Source organism: Condylostylus longicornis, unplaced genomic scaffold, assembly GCF_029603195.1.
Source record: "Condylostylus longicornis isolate FDR11 unplaced genomic scaffold, ASM2960319v2 ptg000109l, whole genome shotgun sequence".
NCBI lineage: Eukaryota > Metazoa > Arthropoda > Insecta > Diptera > Dolichopodidae > Condylostylus > Condylostylus longicornis.
Window position 1 is genome coordinate 21174 of NW_026578077.1, and position 14454 is coordinate 35627.

A 14454-nucleotide genomic window follows, 5' to 3' on the forward strand; every position below is an offset into this window, starting at 1 on the left:
CAGGAATATTATCAGTGCCCGGAAAGCAATCATTGTTTAAGGCTTCCAAATAAGAACAAACTTTAGTTGACGATAGCTCTATTTCAGGGAGAGGTCGACCAATATAGTTGGGAAAGTAGTCAAAATTTTGCGGATTTATGTTAAAAATATTATTCGAATAAGCGCTGGAGAAAAATTTTTCAAATAAATCTGAAATTATTTGAGGATCATTTGTAGTTTGATTACAATAAGTCATAAAGTTTGGAAATTGATCAGATTTCCTTTTAGAATTAACAAACTTCCAGAAAGATTTAGGATTTTGCTTTAATTCCAAAGAGCAATCTGACAAATAATTAATATAACTCACTTCACACATACGTTTAAACGAATAAAATAAATTTATGAAAGAAGAATAAGATTCAGAGCTCTGAGTCTTAACATATTTTCTCCACGCCTTATTCTTTTTATTTCTCAATTTTTTCAACTCAATTGAGAACCAACTGTTTCGAACTGGAAGACCGGCTGTGGGCTTTCTATTAACCCTCAAAAGACGGAGCTAGTCATTTCCAGTAGGAGATATAAGATTCCGGGCGTAACTCCTCCTAAACTTGGCAAAATCGGCCTATCCTTCAACAGGAAAGCAAGATTTCTGGGGCTGGTTCTGGATTCAAAGCTGAACTCGAGACTTAACATCATGGAGAGAGTAAGGAAAGCAACTATTGCGCTTTATTCGTGCAAGAGGGCCATCGGGAAGAGGAGGGGCCTGAAGCATTGTTTATTGGTTGTACACCGCGGTGGTGAGACCGGTCCGATGTACGGAGTTCTGGTGTGGTGGCCGGCGCTCCGTACTTCCTTAAACCTGAAATTAATCAACAGAGTTCAGAGGATGGAAATGGTGTGTGTTGGTGGGGCTCTGCGCTCCACTCCTACACAGGCTCCTGAGACTCTCTTGCATCTGCCGCCATTGGATATACTGGGTAAGCAGATGACTGCGGGGTCTGCAGTGCGCCCGGGGGCTGCATCACAGTGGTCGTGTGGCATCACAGGTCATGCTTCGATTCTTGCGGACTGAGGGCACGAGGTGGGGTCAATTGATTTTGTTCCTCCCGCGCTTTCATTTGTGAGGAATTTCGGAGGATCGGTCCTGCCGAGGCAAAGCTGGAGGGACGCGGTCAGGGATGGCTCCGTCCATTTCTACACGGATGGATCCAAGCTTGATGGAAAGGTGGGTGGGGCTGTTTACTTCGAGCAATTGGGAGTTGAGCTCTCTTTCCGCCTGCCGGACCATTGCAGTGTCTTTCAGGCAGAGATGGTCGCAACTGGGGAGGCTCTGCGCTGGCTTGGCGAGCATGTGGTGTCCGTGGAGAGTGCTAGTATCTTCACAGACAGCCATCGCGCAATAAGAGCGCTGGAGTCGGACACCTCTACGTCCAGAACGGTCCTAGAATGTAGGTCTTCTCTTAACGAGATGGCGAGGCAGTTCGAGCTAAACTTGGTTTGAGTTCCCGGCCACAGTGGAATCTCAAGGAATTGCAAGGCGGATGAGCTTGCGAGACATGGCGAATGGAACTATTTGGATTTGCGTCCTACAGGGGATCTGATATCTCTGCCGGATTGGCGATCATGCCAGGAGGATGAGCCGCCCCGCAAACGATCTCTGTTGAAGCTGCTGAGGCGAGGAGGAGGAGGAAACGGTGATCCATCTGCTGAGCTCGTGTGCGGCGTTGGCGAACTCCAGGGGAACTTTCTTGGGTCCCACTTTTTTGGGCGGGCTGCGGACCTAGCGAATGTAAATATTAGGGATCTTGGCCGGTTTCTGAGGAACTCGGGCTGTTTCTAATGAGGGAGAGAGGGAGCATCCAGCGGTATTAAAAATGGGCTTTGATGGCCTAGGTGTACCCTTCGGGGAACCGTGCAACCTAACTAAACCTAACCCAATGTTCGACCTCATATGAGGCTTATGATCAATATGGACTTATTGTTTCTTACTTTACTTACATTACTTGAAATTAATTCTAATCGAAAAATAGGAAAAGTGGAGTTATTAAATGAAATAAAGATTCTGAAAATCCTTTTGCCCATTGAGTCGGAAGATGAAGATTTCGAAGGTGCAGAAGACGAATTCTGGTAGGATTTTAGAATTAATGAAGAAAAAAATGAAGATCATTCCATCTTACTCAAGGAAGTTCTCCCCAGAGCCAGATAGACCGAAATCGCCTTTGTGCTATTACTGGTTTCTTCTCTGGGCTTTATCCGGAGAAACATCTTTTGCACAAACTGGGTAAATCGGACTTCGTTTTGTGTAGATTCTGCGAGATACAGATTCTGAGTGACTGTTGTGCTGTGTGACATACAGATGGTGATAGGCAGGTTTTTCTCAGTATTTAGGAGTTTTCGTCCAACTTACTGAAGGATACCGGCGAGTATTTACATGAAACCGGGGTAGTTTAAGTGGGAAATTTGAGGGCTGCAATAAACCATAGTTAGCTGCGGTAGTCGGAGACTAAGAGTTCCGTTGCCCATGTCTCTTTTTAGTAATCTAGTCTAATCTTATCTAAGAAAAGGAGACAATGATGCCGCGAAAATATTGATATATCTTTTTTTGTTATTTTATTCAATAACTACATACATTTTGTTTGCTTGCAGTTATTATGAATAACAAAAATAATAGCGTAATATAGTTAAAAAAAAATTGTAACTATATTTCACTATTTAAATTTATAATTGTAAAATAGTGTTTTTTATTTCTATTAGTTTCTTTTTTGTGACTGAAAACAATATTATTTATATTCAAATAATGATTTATAATTCAAATCTTATAATTAGATATTTACAACCCTTAAACATAAGCCTCATATAATGTCGTTTCAAAAATCAGGCTAAAACCAATTTTTTTAGAAAAACTAAAATTATAAAATGGTTTTACATTCCAATATATCTAGAAAAAACTTGTAACTTATTTTTTTCAACTATTTTTTTAAAGATCTATGTATGTTACGTATTAAATTTCAATTTTCTATCTTCGAGGGTGTGGAAAATACATATATGTAATTTTACAAATACATTCACAAAAAAGCAGAGTCCAGGCCTTGATTTTTTGTAACGTCAAGGTATAATCTATAATAATATAATAATATTAGAAGCAATTAAAGATATGGTTCAAAATATAATGTCAACTATTCTAACAATTAGAAGCTTGATTCAAATTTTCAATTTAAAAATCAATTTTAAAAATTTTAATAGACTGTGAATGTGCCATTTTGTTTTTCGTATTTTGGTACTTTGATAATAATTGAGTGTAGTGTATTTACCTGAAAAATTAAAAAAAAATTAAAAAAATAATGTTTTATTTTATTTAAAGTATTTTTCAAATATTTTATTATTTTAGTTAGGAAGTTCAAGAAGAAAATAACATATTAAATCTATCACGTATAATTTTGCCGTCTTCACTTTCCAGTATGCTTGATCAAAACTACTATCCTTTCCATTTTGTAATATAAAATTGTGAAGAGCTATACATGAAATTACAGTACATTTTATGTACCTGATATTATTAATATTTATATACTTTAATATTCTAAACATTCCTTTTAACTTGCCAAAAGCTTGGTCTATGCATCATCAAGCAGAGCTATGAATAAAATTAAATTTCTTTTGATCTTCAGTTAAAAATTTATTTTCACGGTATGGAACGATGAGATACTTTTCTAGGGGATATGTTGAGTCTCAAAATACAAAAGTTCTTTCTCTTAATTTTTCTCCTAGTTTAATTTTAAGAAGCTCTCATATGTACCCTAAAAATTTTATATTATATATATATATATAGCTACTTCTCAGGTGTCAAAAAGTACGGGTACTTCTAGAAGGGCTAGAGACATAGGACAAAAGGCATTAGATAGGGCTTTGCCTATAGGATCCCAGAAAAAGCAAGAGTTCCACCCACCTCCCAAGATGCTTTGTGACCGCTTATTACAAAATGGTCCTACATCCTGTAGTGGTAAATTTTTTATTAATTTTGGTAGTATAAATATTGTTGTAAATTCATATTTCGAAGTGTGAGTTATAACAAAAAGTGAACACTTTCTTAAGAAAATTGTAAAGATTTAATTAAATCTACATTGTTTTATAATAAATATGTACGCACGCTTTTAGTTATGCATTCTTTTCGCGATCTGCTGCAAAATGTATTAGTAAGCAAAAAATCAGTGTGCATTAAATTTCTTGACAATATATTTTTAGGATAAAATTTTATAAGAAAATGTTATTCTATTGCATTAAACTTCTTACAAATAGGGTATTTTCAAAAAAATATTTAGAACGGAAACTCACTGACATTGATTTGTAAGGGTAAAGCTTTTTTAATTTCATTTTAAATAAAAACAAAAAAAAAATAAAATTATCCTTAAAAAAAAAGTTTATCTGACAAATTTTTTTTCAATCAAAACCAACAAATCGCATTTTACAGGGTTCGAACCTGAGACTTTTTGCATAGAAATCGTTTTGCCATACGCATTATGGTAGTTAGTTTTAGTGTTAACTGATTACACATTCACGCGTTTTATTCGCCTGTAAATCCAAATACATATGTGCATGAATTTTAGTAGCGAATTATTTTTTGCGTAAGCAGTAATTGATCGCTTAAAGTGCTTATTGTCAAAGGTATTTTACAATTTTATGCGACATAACTCAAAGCAAGGTTCTGAAATAAATTAAACAAAAGATATTAGATGTCAAAGCAACTAATTATTTGCTTAATTACGCATAATTATCTCACGCACAGAATGGAACACAATTTCAAAACTACAGGAATAGTACTTGCTAGGACTAGTTTCATATTATAACTAACGTAAAGAAATATTTTTTATTTGCAGAAGAACTGAGTGAAATTTTTTTCTATTGAAATAACTGGTGTCTTTGTTTGGAGCACTTACATCCACCTACGCAACCTATGACAAAAGGCAAGAAACTTCTACGAGGAGTTTGGAAATCTTCGGTACGTTTTCTTATTTCTTTTTTTAAAGCGTCGCCGTTGTTTTGCCAATATTGTGGGAAAGAATACCCATATTTTTGGTTAAGAATACGAAAATTCAAGGAATAAAAGCTAGTAAATTTTGCAAAATTTTGTAAAAAAGAATAAAATAACTTAGAAGTTCATTTTATTTATATTGCTGGTTTATATTTTATAAATTAAATTGACGTTAATTCGCTCAGACATTACAGGTTATTCCTTTTAAGGCATTATAGGTAAATAAATTTCACTTTTTAAGTGGATACATAAACTTTACATCGTTAATTACTAAACTAAACGAGAAAAAAAATAGAGTTGACCTTGTCAACTCTGTGATACCCGTACGAATTTGTTATCCTATGTGCGAATAACTAATGTGCCATAACTAACTATGGCGCAGGCTATGACTTTAAGTTGCCGTATTACCATATTAATTTATGCAAAATTTCAGTACTATGTGTTATTCAAAATACTGGTTGTGCCAAACTACTATTGATGTTGTATGGCAGCTACCAAAAAGAGCCAAGAAATTTTAGCGAATTTTATCAAGCACATCTTCCCTACTAATATATTCACTTGTGTGAAATCTCAATATCACAGCTTTTATAGTTTCTGAGATATAGTCAAATAACTTTTGAAGTTGTATGGCAGGTACCAGAAGGAGCCAAGTAATTTCAACGACTTTTATGAGACACATTGGCCCTACTAATATATTCGTTTGTGTGAAATTTCAATACCATAGCTTTAATAGTTTCTCAAATATAGTCAAATAACTTTTGAAGTTGTATGGCAGGTACCAGAAGGAGCCAAGTAATTTCAACGATTTTTACGAGACACATCGGCCCTACTAATATATTCACTTGTGTGAAATCTCAATATCAAAGCTTTTATAGTTTCTGAGATATAGCCAAATAACTTTTAAAGTTGTATGGCAGGTACCAGAAGGAGCCAAGTAATTTCAACGACTTTTATGTGACACATTGGCCCCACTAATATATTTGTTTGTGTGAAATTTCAATACCATAACTTTTATAGTTTCTGAGATATAGCCAAATAAATTTTGAAGTTGTATGGCAGCTACCCGAACCGGTACCCCGATCATGTCCAATTTAAATAGGGTTCTGGCACTTACTACGATAAATCATTTGTGAAAATTTGGTGAACTTAGTTCAATTAGTTTTTGAGTTATCGTTCGGACGGACGGACGGACGGACGGACAGACAAAGCTAAATCAACTCAGAATTTGACGCTGATCAAAAACATACACTTGAGTCTATATCTAACATCGTTATTTCTTAGCGTTACAAACGGTAAAGCAAATTTAGTATACCCTTCGAACATACGTTCGTTCGGGTATAAAAAGAGCCCAATTTACAAAAATAGGGTATAGTAAGAAATAATCAAAAAAATTGACAATTTATAAAATGTTTAATTTTGGGTTTGATTCTCATACTAATCGCGTCACTCATTTACTTTTTACTATTTAAAGAAAAAAGCTACAATTAGTACCTGCCCCTAAAGTTTAAGTAGCGAGTTTCAAAATATGTTTGAAATGTGATTAAAAAAAAAAGGAGAAAAAATAAGAAAATGAGACAAATGGTATTAATTTTACTTTCTAAAATAAAAAGCATTTTGTCCAAAAAAATTATTATTCACAACAAATTGACATAGTATTATATCCAAAACAATTTTTGGATTTGTAACCAATAAAAAACATGTGTTTTTGGTACATTATCCCCAAGTCTTTAGAATTGAGTGCGGAAAATAATGGACTTTGTTGCAACAAAAAATTGTAACAGATTCCAAAAAAAAATTGTTATAAAACGACAAGCAGAGTGAAAGATGTCCCAAAAATAATGGAAACCCGTCCTACAGCGAAAAAGAAATAATGCTAAAGTAATAGTACTCAAAACCGTTATGCGAGTTCACTTTCATTTTAGGAACATATGTTAGTGAGTGCAAAAATTAGGAATCTAAATATTTTTTTTAGATTCCTTTTAAAAAAAATTTGAAATCGTTCCTAAATTTTGAATCCTATATTTTTTTGGAATATTTCCAGACCACTTTTTTTCCGTATTGTTTACCAAAATGTTTAACAAAAAGTAGATTGCACATTCTGCGTAAAAATTTTGTAATTTTGGTAGACGCCCATCTTCGAACATATTTCTTCTGACGCCTTTTTCACAGCATTTTTCATTCTGTGTAGTTAGTCAATTGTTGCATGCTTCGCTCTAAAATCAAACTGATGGTTTTAAATTAATTCCATATTCTCTATTATCAGCATTAGCCTTGTTAACAACTTATGACTTTGGAATATTTAAGGGTTTCCGATTATCTTATCATCATGACTTCCGCTACTTTCCAAGGACTAGGAACATACCTTAGATTAACTGCTGCATTTATCACTTTTTTTAAAAATGTCGATGCCCTTCTCGGTAGTTCTCTTATTATTTCAGCAGTAATGAGCTTAAAATCTGGAGCCCTATTCAATTTAAACGACTTTATTGCCTAGCGAACTTGTTAGTTGAAAATATACATTCTCTAATACACAAAGTATTAGAGAATGTATATTTCTAATAATTGCATGAAGCCTACCCAATCTGTGGTTCTGTTGACTTAGATAGGTCCGTTCCGTATGTCAGCTACTTCCTCACCAAGAGTAACATGACAACAAAGTGATCGAAAGTCAAATTAAAGCTATATCCCAAATTTTAAACATTTGATAAAATGCCTTAAATATCAAAAGTCAAAAAGATTCGGAATCTGTTGACATAAGCAAACTAATAAGTCGGACTTTCAATATTACGATAGCAGCATTCTAATTCGCGGACAGTTTTCCTTAAACATTTAGCAAATTTAGCTCCTCTTTGGCAAAATATTTAGGTATGTTCGAATCTCTGACATCTCTTACATTGCGGGATATTCTATATGTGCTATATATAATCTATTTTATATATTTTATTTATGTCTTAGATATAATCGAAGGACAACATAAAAAGAGGCAACTTTTTAATAGTATCCTCGTCATTTTCTTTTATTTTTTAAATTTTATTTATGACATCTACGCATTTGAGTCTCATTTGGATAAGTTCACACTTAATATCCTGTGGATCACATGATGGATGTAGATTTTTGGCAATTACTTTCATTGGTCTCGAAAATTTATTTTCAAAAGATTGCCATTCCAATTTGGCTTAATTAATAGCTTTAGTTAATTGTCTATTTTTTTTTTTCTTCTCCCCGAGAACAAGTCCTATGCTATCATATCTATGATATCATAGATAATCATTTCCCAGTTTTAACGAGGTAGGTGACTAGCCGAGGTGTAGCTTTATTTTTCCTTATAGTAAATATTTAAAGTTATTAATATTTATTGTTTATTTTTCTTAGTTCTTAATGCCGAATATTATGAATATATGAATATTATTTGTGTACTAATTTGTTACTTTATATTTATGGTAATCTGTCCGCGGTTTGAATCAGAGACCCATCCGTTGAAAGACCATCTTTGGTATTTCTACTCTCCCGTTGTGGGTATTTCTACTCTACAACCCACCGGGGAAATAACATTGAAATCTAAAAGAAAAAAAAATATATTTTATATAAAATATTTAAGAAATAAAACCCACGTCGTTATGATTATGGCGTGATATCAAATATTTACATTTAATTTATCATGTTCAGATTTTTTTACTTGAAAAATTAAACAAAAAGAATACGTCAGAAAAATGATCATAAAAAAAACAAGTTTTCATTAAATTTTAGAATTGTAATAAACAAAGAGGACAAATAAAAAACTCTGTCTAACATAAATCTATCTGAAAATTATCAACAGTTTTTTTCCTAAAAACATCTAAAGAAACTTCTCTCATATCTTTAACATTTGCTTCGAAACTCGCTGCATTAATAGAAGTCATATACTTAAAGTAATTATTATGAATGTGCCAATTTACATACCAATGGTAGACTAAATATTTTTTTTTCATTACAAATATTTTAAGTTTTGAAAATGAAAAAAACAAGCAGAGTTATTACTTATGCCATTGGAAGTTTAAAGGAATACAACAAATATCTCTCATCAAACTTACAGTCACTATATTTTCGTGTATAGATGTAGCGTACACAATTAACGTACATATTTATTACAATAAAATGTAAATATCATTTCAATTTTAAAATGGCATCTTTCACAAATTTTGTAAAGTTTAATAAACCAAACGGAAAAATAAAAACGTAATTAACATCAAAATTCAAAATATTTATCAAACATAACAGTACATTCAAAGGGAAAAACATATGTTTTGACAGCTTTATAATTTTTAAAAGTTTTTAAAACATTAAATTTTATTTTACAAAACTTTAAAAAGCTTTAAACATTAAGAAAAGAATGACGTCATCATTTTCTTTTTCTCAAAAAGTATTAGACAAGACGGTTTGCATCCTAAAACTTTATAATTTTTTTTCAAGTTTTATAAGGTTTATAAAAACTTTCTTATAACAGAAAGACATTTTATCATACCATCAAAAAGTTTTTTTTTCTTTATGAATTACTTCTTTATGACAACTAACAGAATAGAATGTATGGCTTGTTTTTTAATTTTTGTTTTAGTTTACTTACCTCCTTTACTTCTAAGTGTACTGTTGCTTTTTGTCTTGATCCCTGAACGTAAAATTGCATTCGCATATGTTCAATTCCATTTCTCATAAAAACTTTGTGAGCAGCATGGTTACGTCTTTGACGTTTAGTTTCTTCACCATAACCTTTAATAGGAACTCCAAGAGCATCTTGAACTCTGTTATCCTAATAGAAGAATGTATTAATTTTATTTTACAAGTGCCTACTATATTAAAATTTATATATATATGTATATACACTTGTGATGCACACATATATAAATACATAATGTATAATAACCACGAAAATGATTAAACTTCTGTTTATTTGTGATTAAGTCTAAAAATGTATGATTTATAATTTTTAACTATTTTTAACTTTTGTTCTTAACGGTAATTACCCTGTTTATAAGGCAACATCAATTGTACATTAATGTGCATATATTTATCATAGAGATATTAATCCTATTTTATGTCCATATAAACACCACCCTAGATCCTCAATTTACATCCCAGATGCGGTCCAAAATTTTGGTGCTTGAAAAAAGCAACTAAGCATAAAACATGATGTATACATGTTTCGTATTTTATTCAGATTAAAATTGTCAGCAGCATTTTATGTTTTCAAAAAATCACATTGCCCTTTCCGTATCGCCAATAAAAAATAATGAATTTCATAATAATTCATTGAACCATAATTTATCGAAATAAGGAAACAAATAAAAAGTTAATGAATGCAAATAAGAAAATGCGTAAAACAGAACATTTTAGAGATACAAGTAGTGTATTATTTTGAAGTCGGCTGCATTTAAGTCAATCAAAAGATTTTGCTTAAATGACTTGAAATATAATAGCTTAACCTAATTTTCAAGCTGAAAAAGTTAAAACGCAGCATGCGTTTGGAGATGATTTCAAAACATTTACTTAAGCTACAATACAAACGAGGTAAATGTTTGTTAAATGTCTTAATAACCTGAAAAAGGATATAAAATAAAAATAATCCGAAATATCATCATTGTTTTTATCACTCACTTTTATCTATCTGAATCTATCATTTATTTTTGGCGTCAAAAAAAAATTAACTATCAAAAATTATAGTCGCCTTCTGTGTTTTTGATGGTTCAATTCTAACTTAGTACTAAATGTGTAGTATCTTTGAAAATAAAGTACTGCTTAAATAAAGTGTACTGATGATGTGGTACTATTTTTACAGTTTGTTTTATAACTACAACTGCATGCTAAGGTGTTAAAAAATTAGATTATATAAAAGCAGGATTTATTAGAATTAGTTTCTTTTAAACTTTGTTATTACTTTAATAAAAAATTTAAATTTATTTTTCAGTGAACTGGGAATAATAATCTATATTATATTTTAGTAAGTTTCATCATCATTTTCGTCAGACATTATAAACAACAACAAAAATATTTTTCTATTAGAAACAACAACAACAAAAATATTATTTTATAAAAATTTTATGAAAATTTTATTTTATGAAAATTTGTCAGGCCTGCTTTGATATTTTCAATATGAAAATAACAAATTTTTTAAAAAATCATGTAAAGTGGAATAAATTTTTCAGTCTTTTAAAATCATTTAAGTGATTAGATGTTTTTTTTTAAAATTTCTAATTAAAGATTTTGTTGTTGAGATGGCCGAGAGAAGAAATATTAATAATATTAATAATAATAATAATAATAATAATAATAATAATAATAATAATAATAATAATAATAATAATAATAATAATAATAATAATAAAAGAAATATTAATGCTACATACTATGAAAATAATCGTGAAGGAATCAGAGAGCAGAAGCGGGTCCGCTATTTACAAGATCGTGATATTATTAGAGAGCAACGGCAAGCACATTATTCACAAAATCGTGATAATATAAGGGAACAGCAGCAAACACATTATCCACAAGATCATGAAAATAGAAGGGAACAGCAGCAAGCACATTATTCACACAATCGTGTGAATATGCACAACAACGCCGTCGTGTTGCTGTCAGATCTCATTTTAAATCTGGCATTATTGGATCAGAGAATCTTACTAATTCGGGCACTCATAATCTTGGATCTTTAAAAAATGAATGCGTTTATTGCAAAGCTGTTAATTTCAAAAACGAGCGCAAAGGTATGTGTTGCCATAATAATAAATTATCACATATTTCGGCTCAATATATATCTTTTCCTGATTCATTGAAAAATTTATTTATCGGAAATGATGAATTGCCTAAAAATTTTAGGGAGTTTATTAGACAGTATAATAATGCAAATGCATTTGCATCGATGGGAGCCAAAATTGAACAAATTTCTGGCAATGGACCTTATTGCTATAAGATATCAGGTGAAGTTTATCATAGAACTTCAGAAAATATTGAAATTGATACATCATTACAACCAAATTGTGTTAGAGAAATGTCTCAGCCACCATCTTATTCTGAATTGTATGTTTATGATACAGATATTTCTCTTGAAGCACGAATGTTAAATTCTGCTAACGCCCAATGCCGTCCTGAAAATATGATTATCATTAACACAGCAATAAATGAAGTGTCTCCTTATGCCAGTTTATGATAAAGAATTATCTGAGAGAAGAGCGGTTAATTTACCTATGAACAAAATATCATTAATTTTTATTCGAAATACCTATGATGATCAAAGAACATACAATGCTCCTCGAAATTCAGATGATGTTGGTGATGGTAATATACCTGCTGAACTTGATTTTTCAGTTCAACCAAATAATTCCAATTCATTATATTATCAAAATCCAGATAATATAGTTTTTGATAATACTACTGATATTTTATATCTGACCATTGGTGCAGTGGTTATGGCACCTTTCCTTTAACCGAAGGGTCTCGGGTTCAAACCCCGGTCAGGTCAATATAAAAATTATATTCAATATTATTATAACTTAATATGCAATACTAATAAATATTATACAAGTAATTTTCAAAATATTCGTAATATTCGATATTAAAAAAACTAAGAAAAATTAACAGTAAATATTAATAACCTCAAATAATTTATATAAATAAAACTACGGCAGGCTAGTCACCTACCTAGTTAAACTCTATGACGCTATGAAACTATTGCATGAGAAATCATGCACTAGCCCTATGCTCCTTCTAGGAGTGAACAAAGGAAAAAAACAAAAAACTGATATTTTATGGAATAATCTTAATAGTGATCAACTTTTAGCTGCAGATGCTATAATGAAATCCGTCCAAAATTCAAATGTTCAAAAATGTTTTTATATTGATGGTCCAGGCGGTAGCGGCAAAACATATTTATATCGCGCATTGATTGAAAAATTTAATCTAATTCATAAGAAAACATTAATTGTAGCATGGACAAGAATAGCAGCGATTTTTTTACCTGGAGGAATGACGTGTCATTCAGCATTTAGTTTACCTTTAGATTTGTCAACAGTTAAATTTCCTCGACTTTCTCAATCTGAAAGAGAAATTTTAAAATCTTTAGATTTGCTTATCTGGGATGAGGCACCCATGGCACCTGGCACGGCGCTTGAAATCGTTGATTTGGTTTTCCAAGATTTGATGGATAACAAACTTCCTTTTGGAGGAAAAGTTGTTATTTTAGGTGGCGATTTTCGTCAAGTTGTACCCTTTGTACGAAAAGGTTCTCGGGGCATAGTTATCAAAAGTACAATTAAAAAGTCTATTTTATGGCAATACTTTCAAACCTTTAAACTAGAGCGGAATATGCGAGCTATTACAAGTAAATATTCCAGTAGAATATTTGAATAGCTTAAATCCTCCTATGGATTGCCCCCATTTAAATTAAATATTAAATTAGGTTGCACTGTAATGTTATTGAGAAATTTATCTGTAAAAAATGGATTGTGTAATGGAACACGGTTGATTGTTCTAGGAATTCGTCAAAATGTCATACAATTGAAAATCATTAATGGATCGGTTCACTTTATTCCACGAATATCTTTAGATACAGCAAACGACCCCGCTCTCCCGTTTAATTTTGTTAGACATCAGTTTCCATTGAACCTTGCGTATGCTTTGACGATAAATAAATCTCAGGGCCAAACCTTTGAAAAAGTAGGAATTTACCTCGAAGATCCCTGTTTCTCTCACGGCAAACTTTATACTGGTTGTTCGAGAGCTATGAATTCTAGCTCTTTAAAAATCCAAATTAAAAATAATACCCTAAAAGGAGAAACGATCGATGGTATCGTAACCGACATTGTCTATAAAGAAATTTTTCAATATTATTTATTATTTCCGAATATTATTTGAAAAGTCTGACGAAAATAATGATGACCAAACTTACTAAATTATAATAGGTGTATCTATATGACTGTGTTTTATAGGGGCCACTAGTGAAATATTTAGTTTTGTGATTTCATTTTTGAAACTTTAAAAAACATATGAAAATGTTAGAACTTTCAAAACTAAAAGCTTTTTCTTTTACTCACATATGTATGTGAAATTTATAGTTCTCTCAGTTGTGTCTTTCTGTTGTCCAAGTTATTTAAGTTTCTAAGTTCGAAATTCGAAAGCATACTGCATTATCAAAAACACCTACTGTAATTTTATATGGAAAAATATCGATGTCATAATTGAAAAAATATTAATAATATAGCTGTTTTGGTCTTTCACACATTTTCCTTCCATTCATTTTTAGGGGCCATTGGCACGATATGAAACGTAAAAACTGATTTTTATTACATCCATAATATTGGAACGTAAAAAGTCTCAAAAAAAAACTGTATGTATGATATCATAAAAGTTATTTATAGTTGATTCAACATCAATAATATCAGTGGTGAAGAGTAGTTGTTAAAGGATTTAAGAAATATTATGAT

The 14454-nt window shown here is 31.4% G+C and overlaps 1 protein-coding gene across 2 annotated transcripts in view; it reads right to left on the reverse strand.

Annotated features, from left to right (window-relative positions):
• LOC129614447 (mitochondrial import inner membrane translocase subunit Tim21) overlaps positions 1 to 14454 on the reverse strand; it is a 58726-nt gene that overhangs the window by 7283 nt on the left and 36989 nt on the right. Inside the window, exons 3-4 of one of the 2 annotated variants that reach the window (XM_055529034.1) lie at positions 9606 to 9788; positions 3422 to 8563 (exon numbers count right to left, since the gene is read on the reverse strand). In XM_055529034.1, the coding sequence (XP_055385009.1) occupies positions 8528 to 8563; positions 9606 to 9788 (219 nt within the window). In that variant the 3' untranslated portion in view covers positions 3422 to 8527. Of the gene's footprint in view, positions 1 to 3421; positions 8564 to 9605; positions 9789 to 14454 lie in introns of those variants that run through there. The other variant, XM_055529033.1, reaches the window with a different exon arrangement.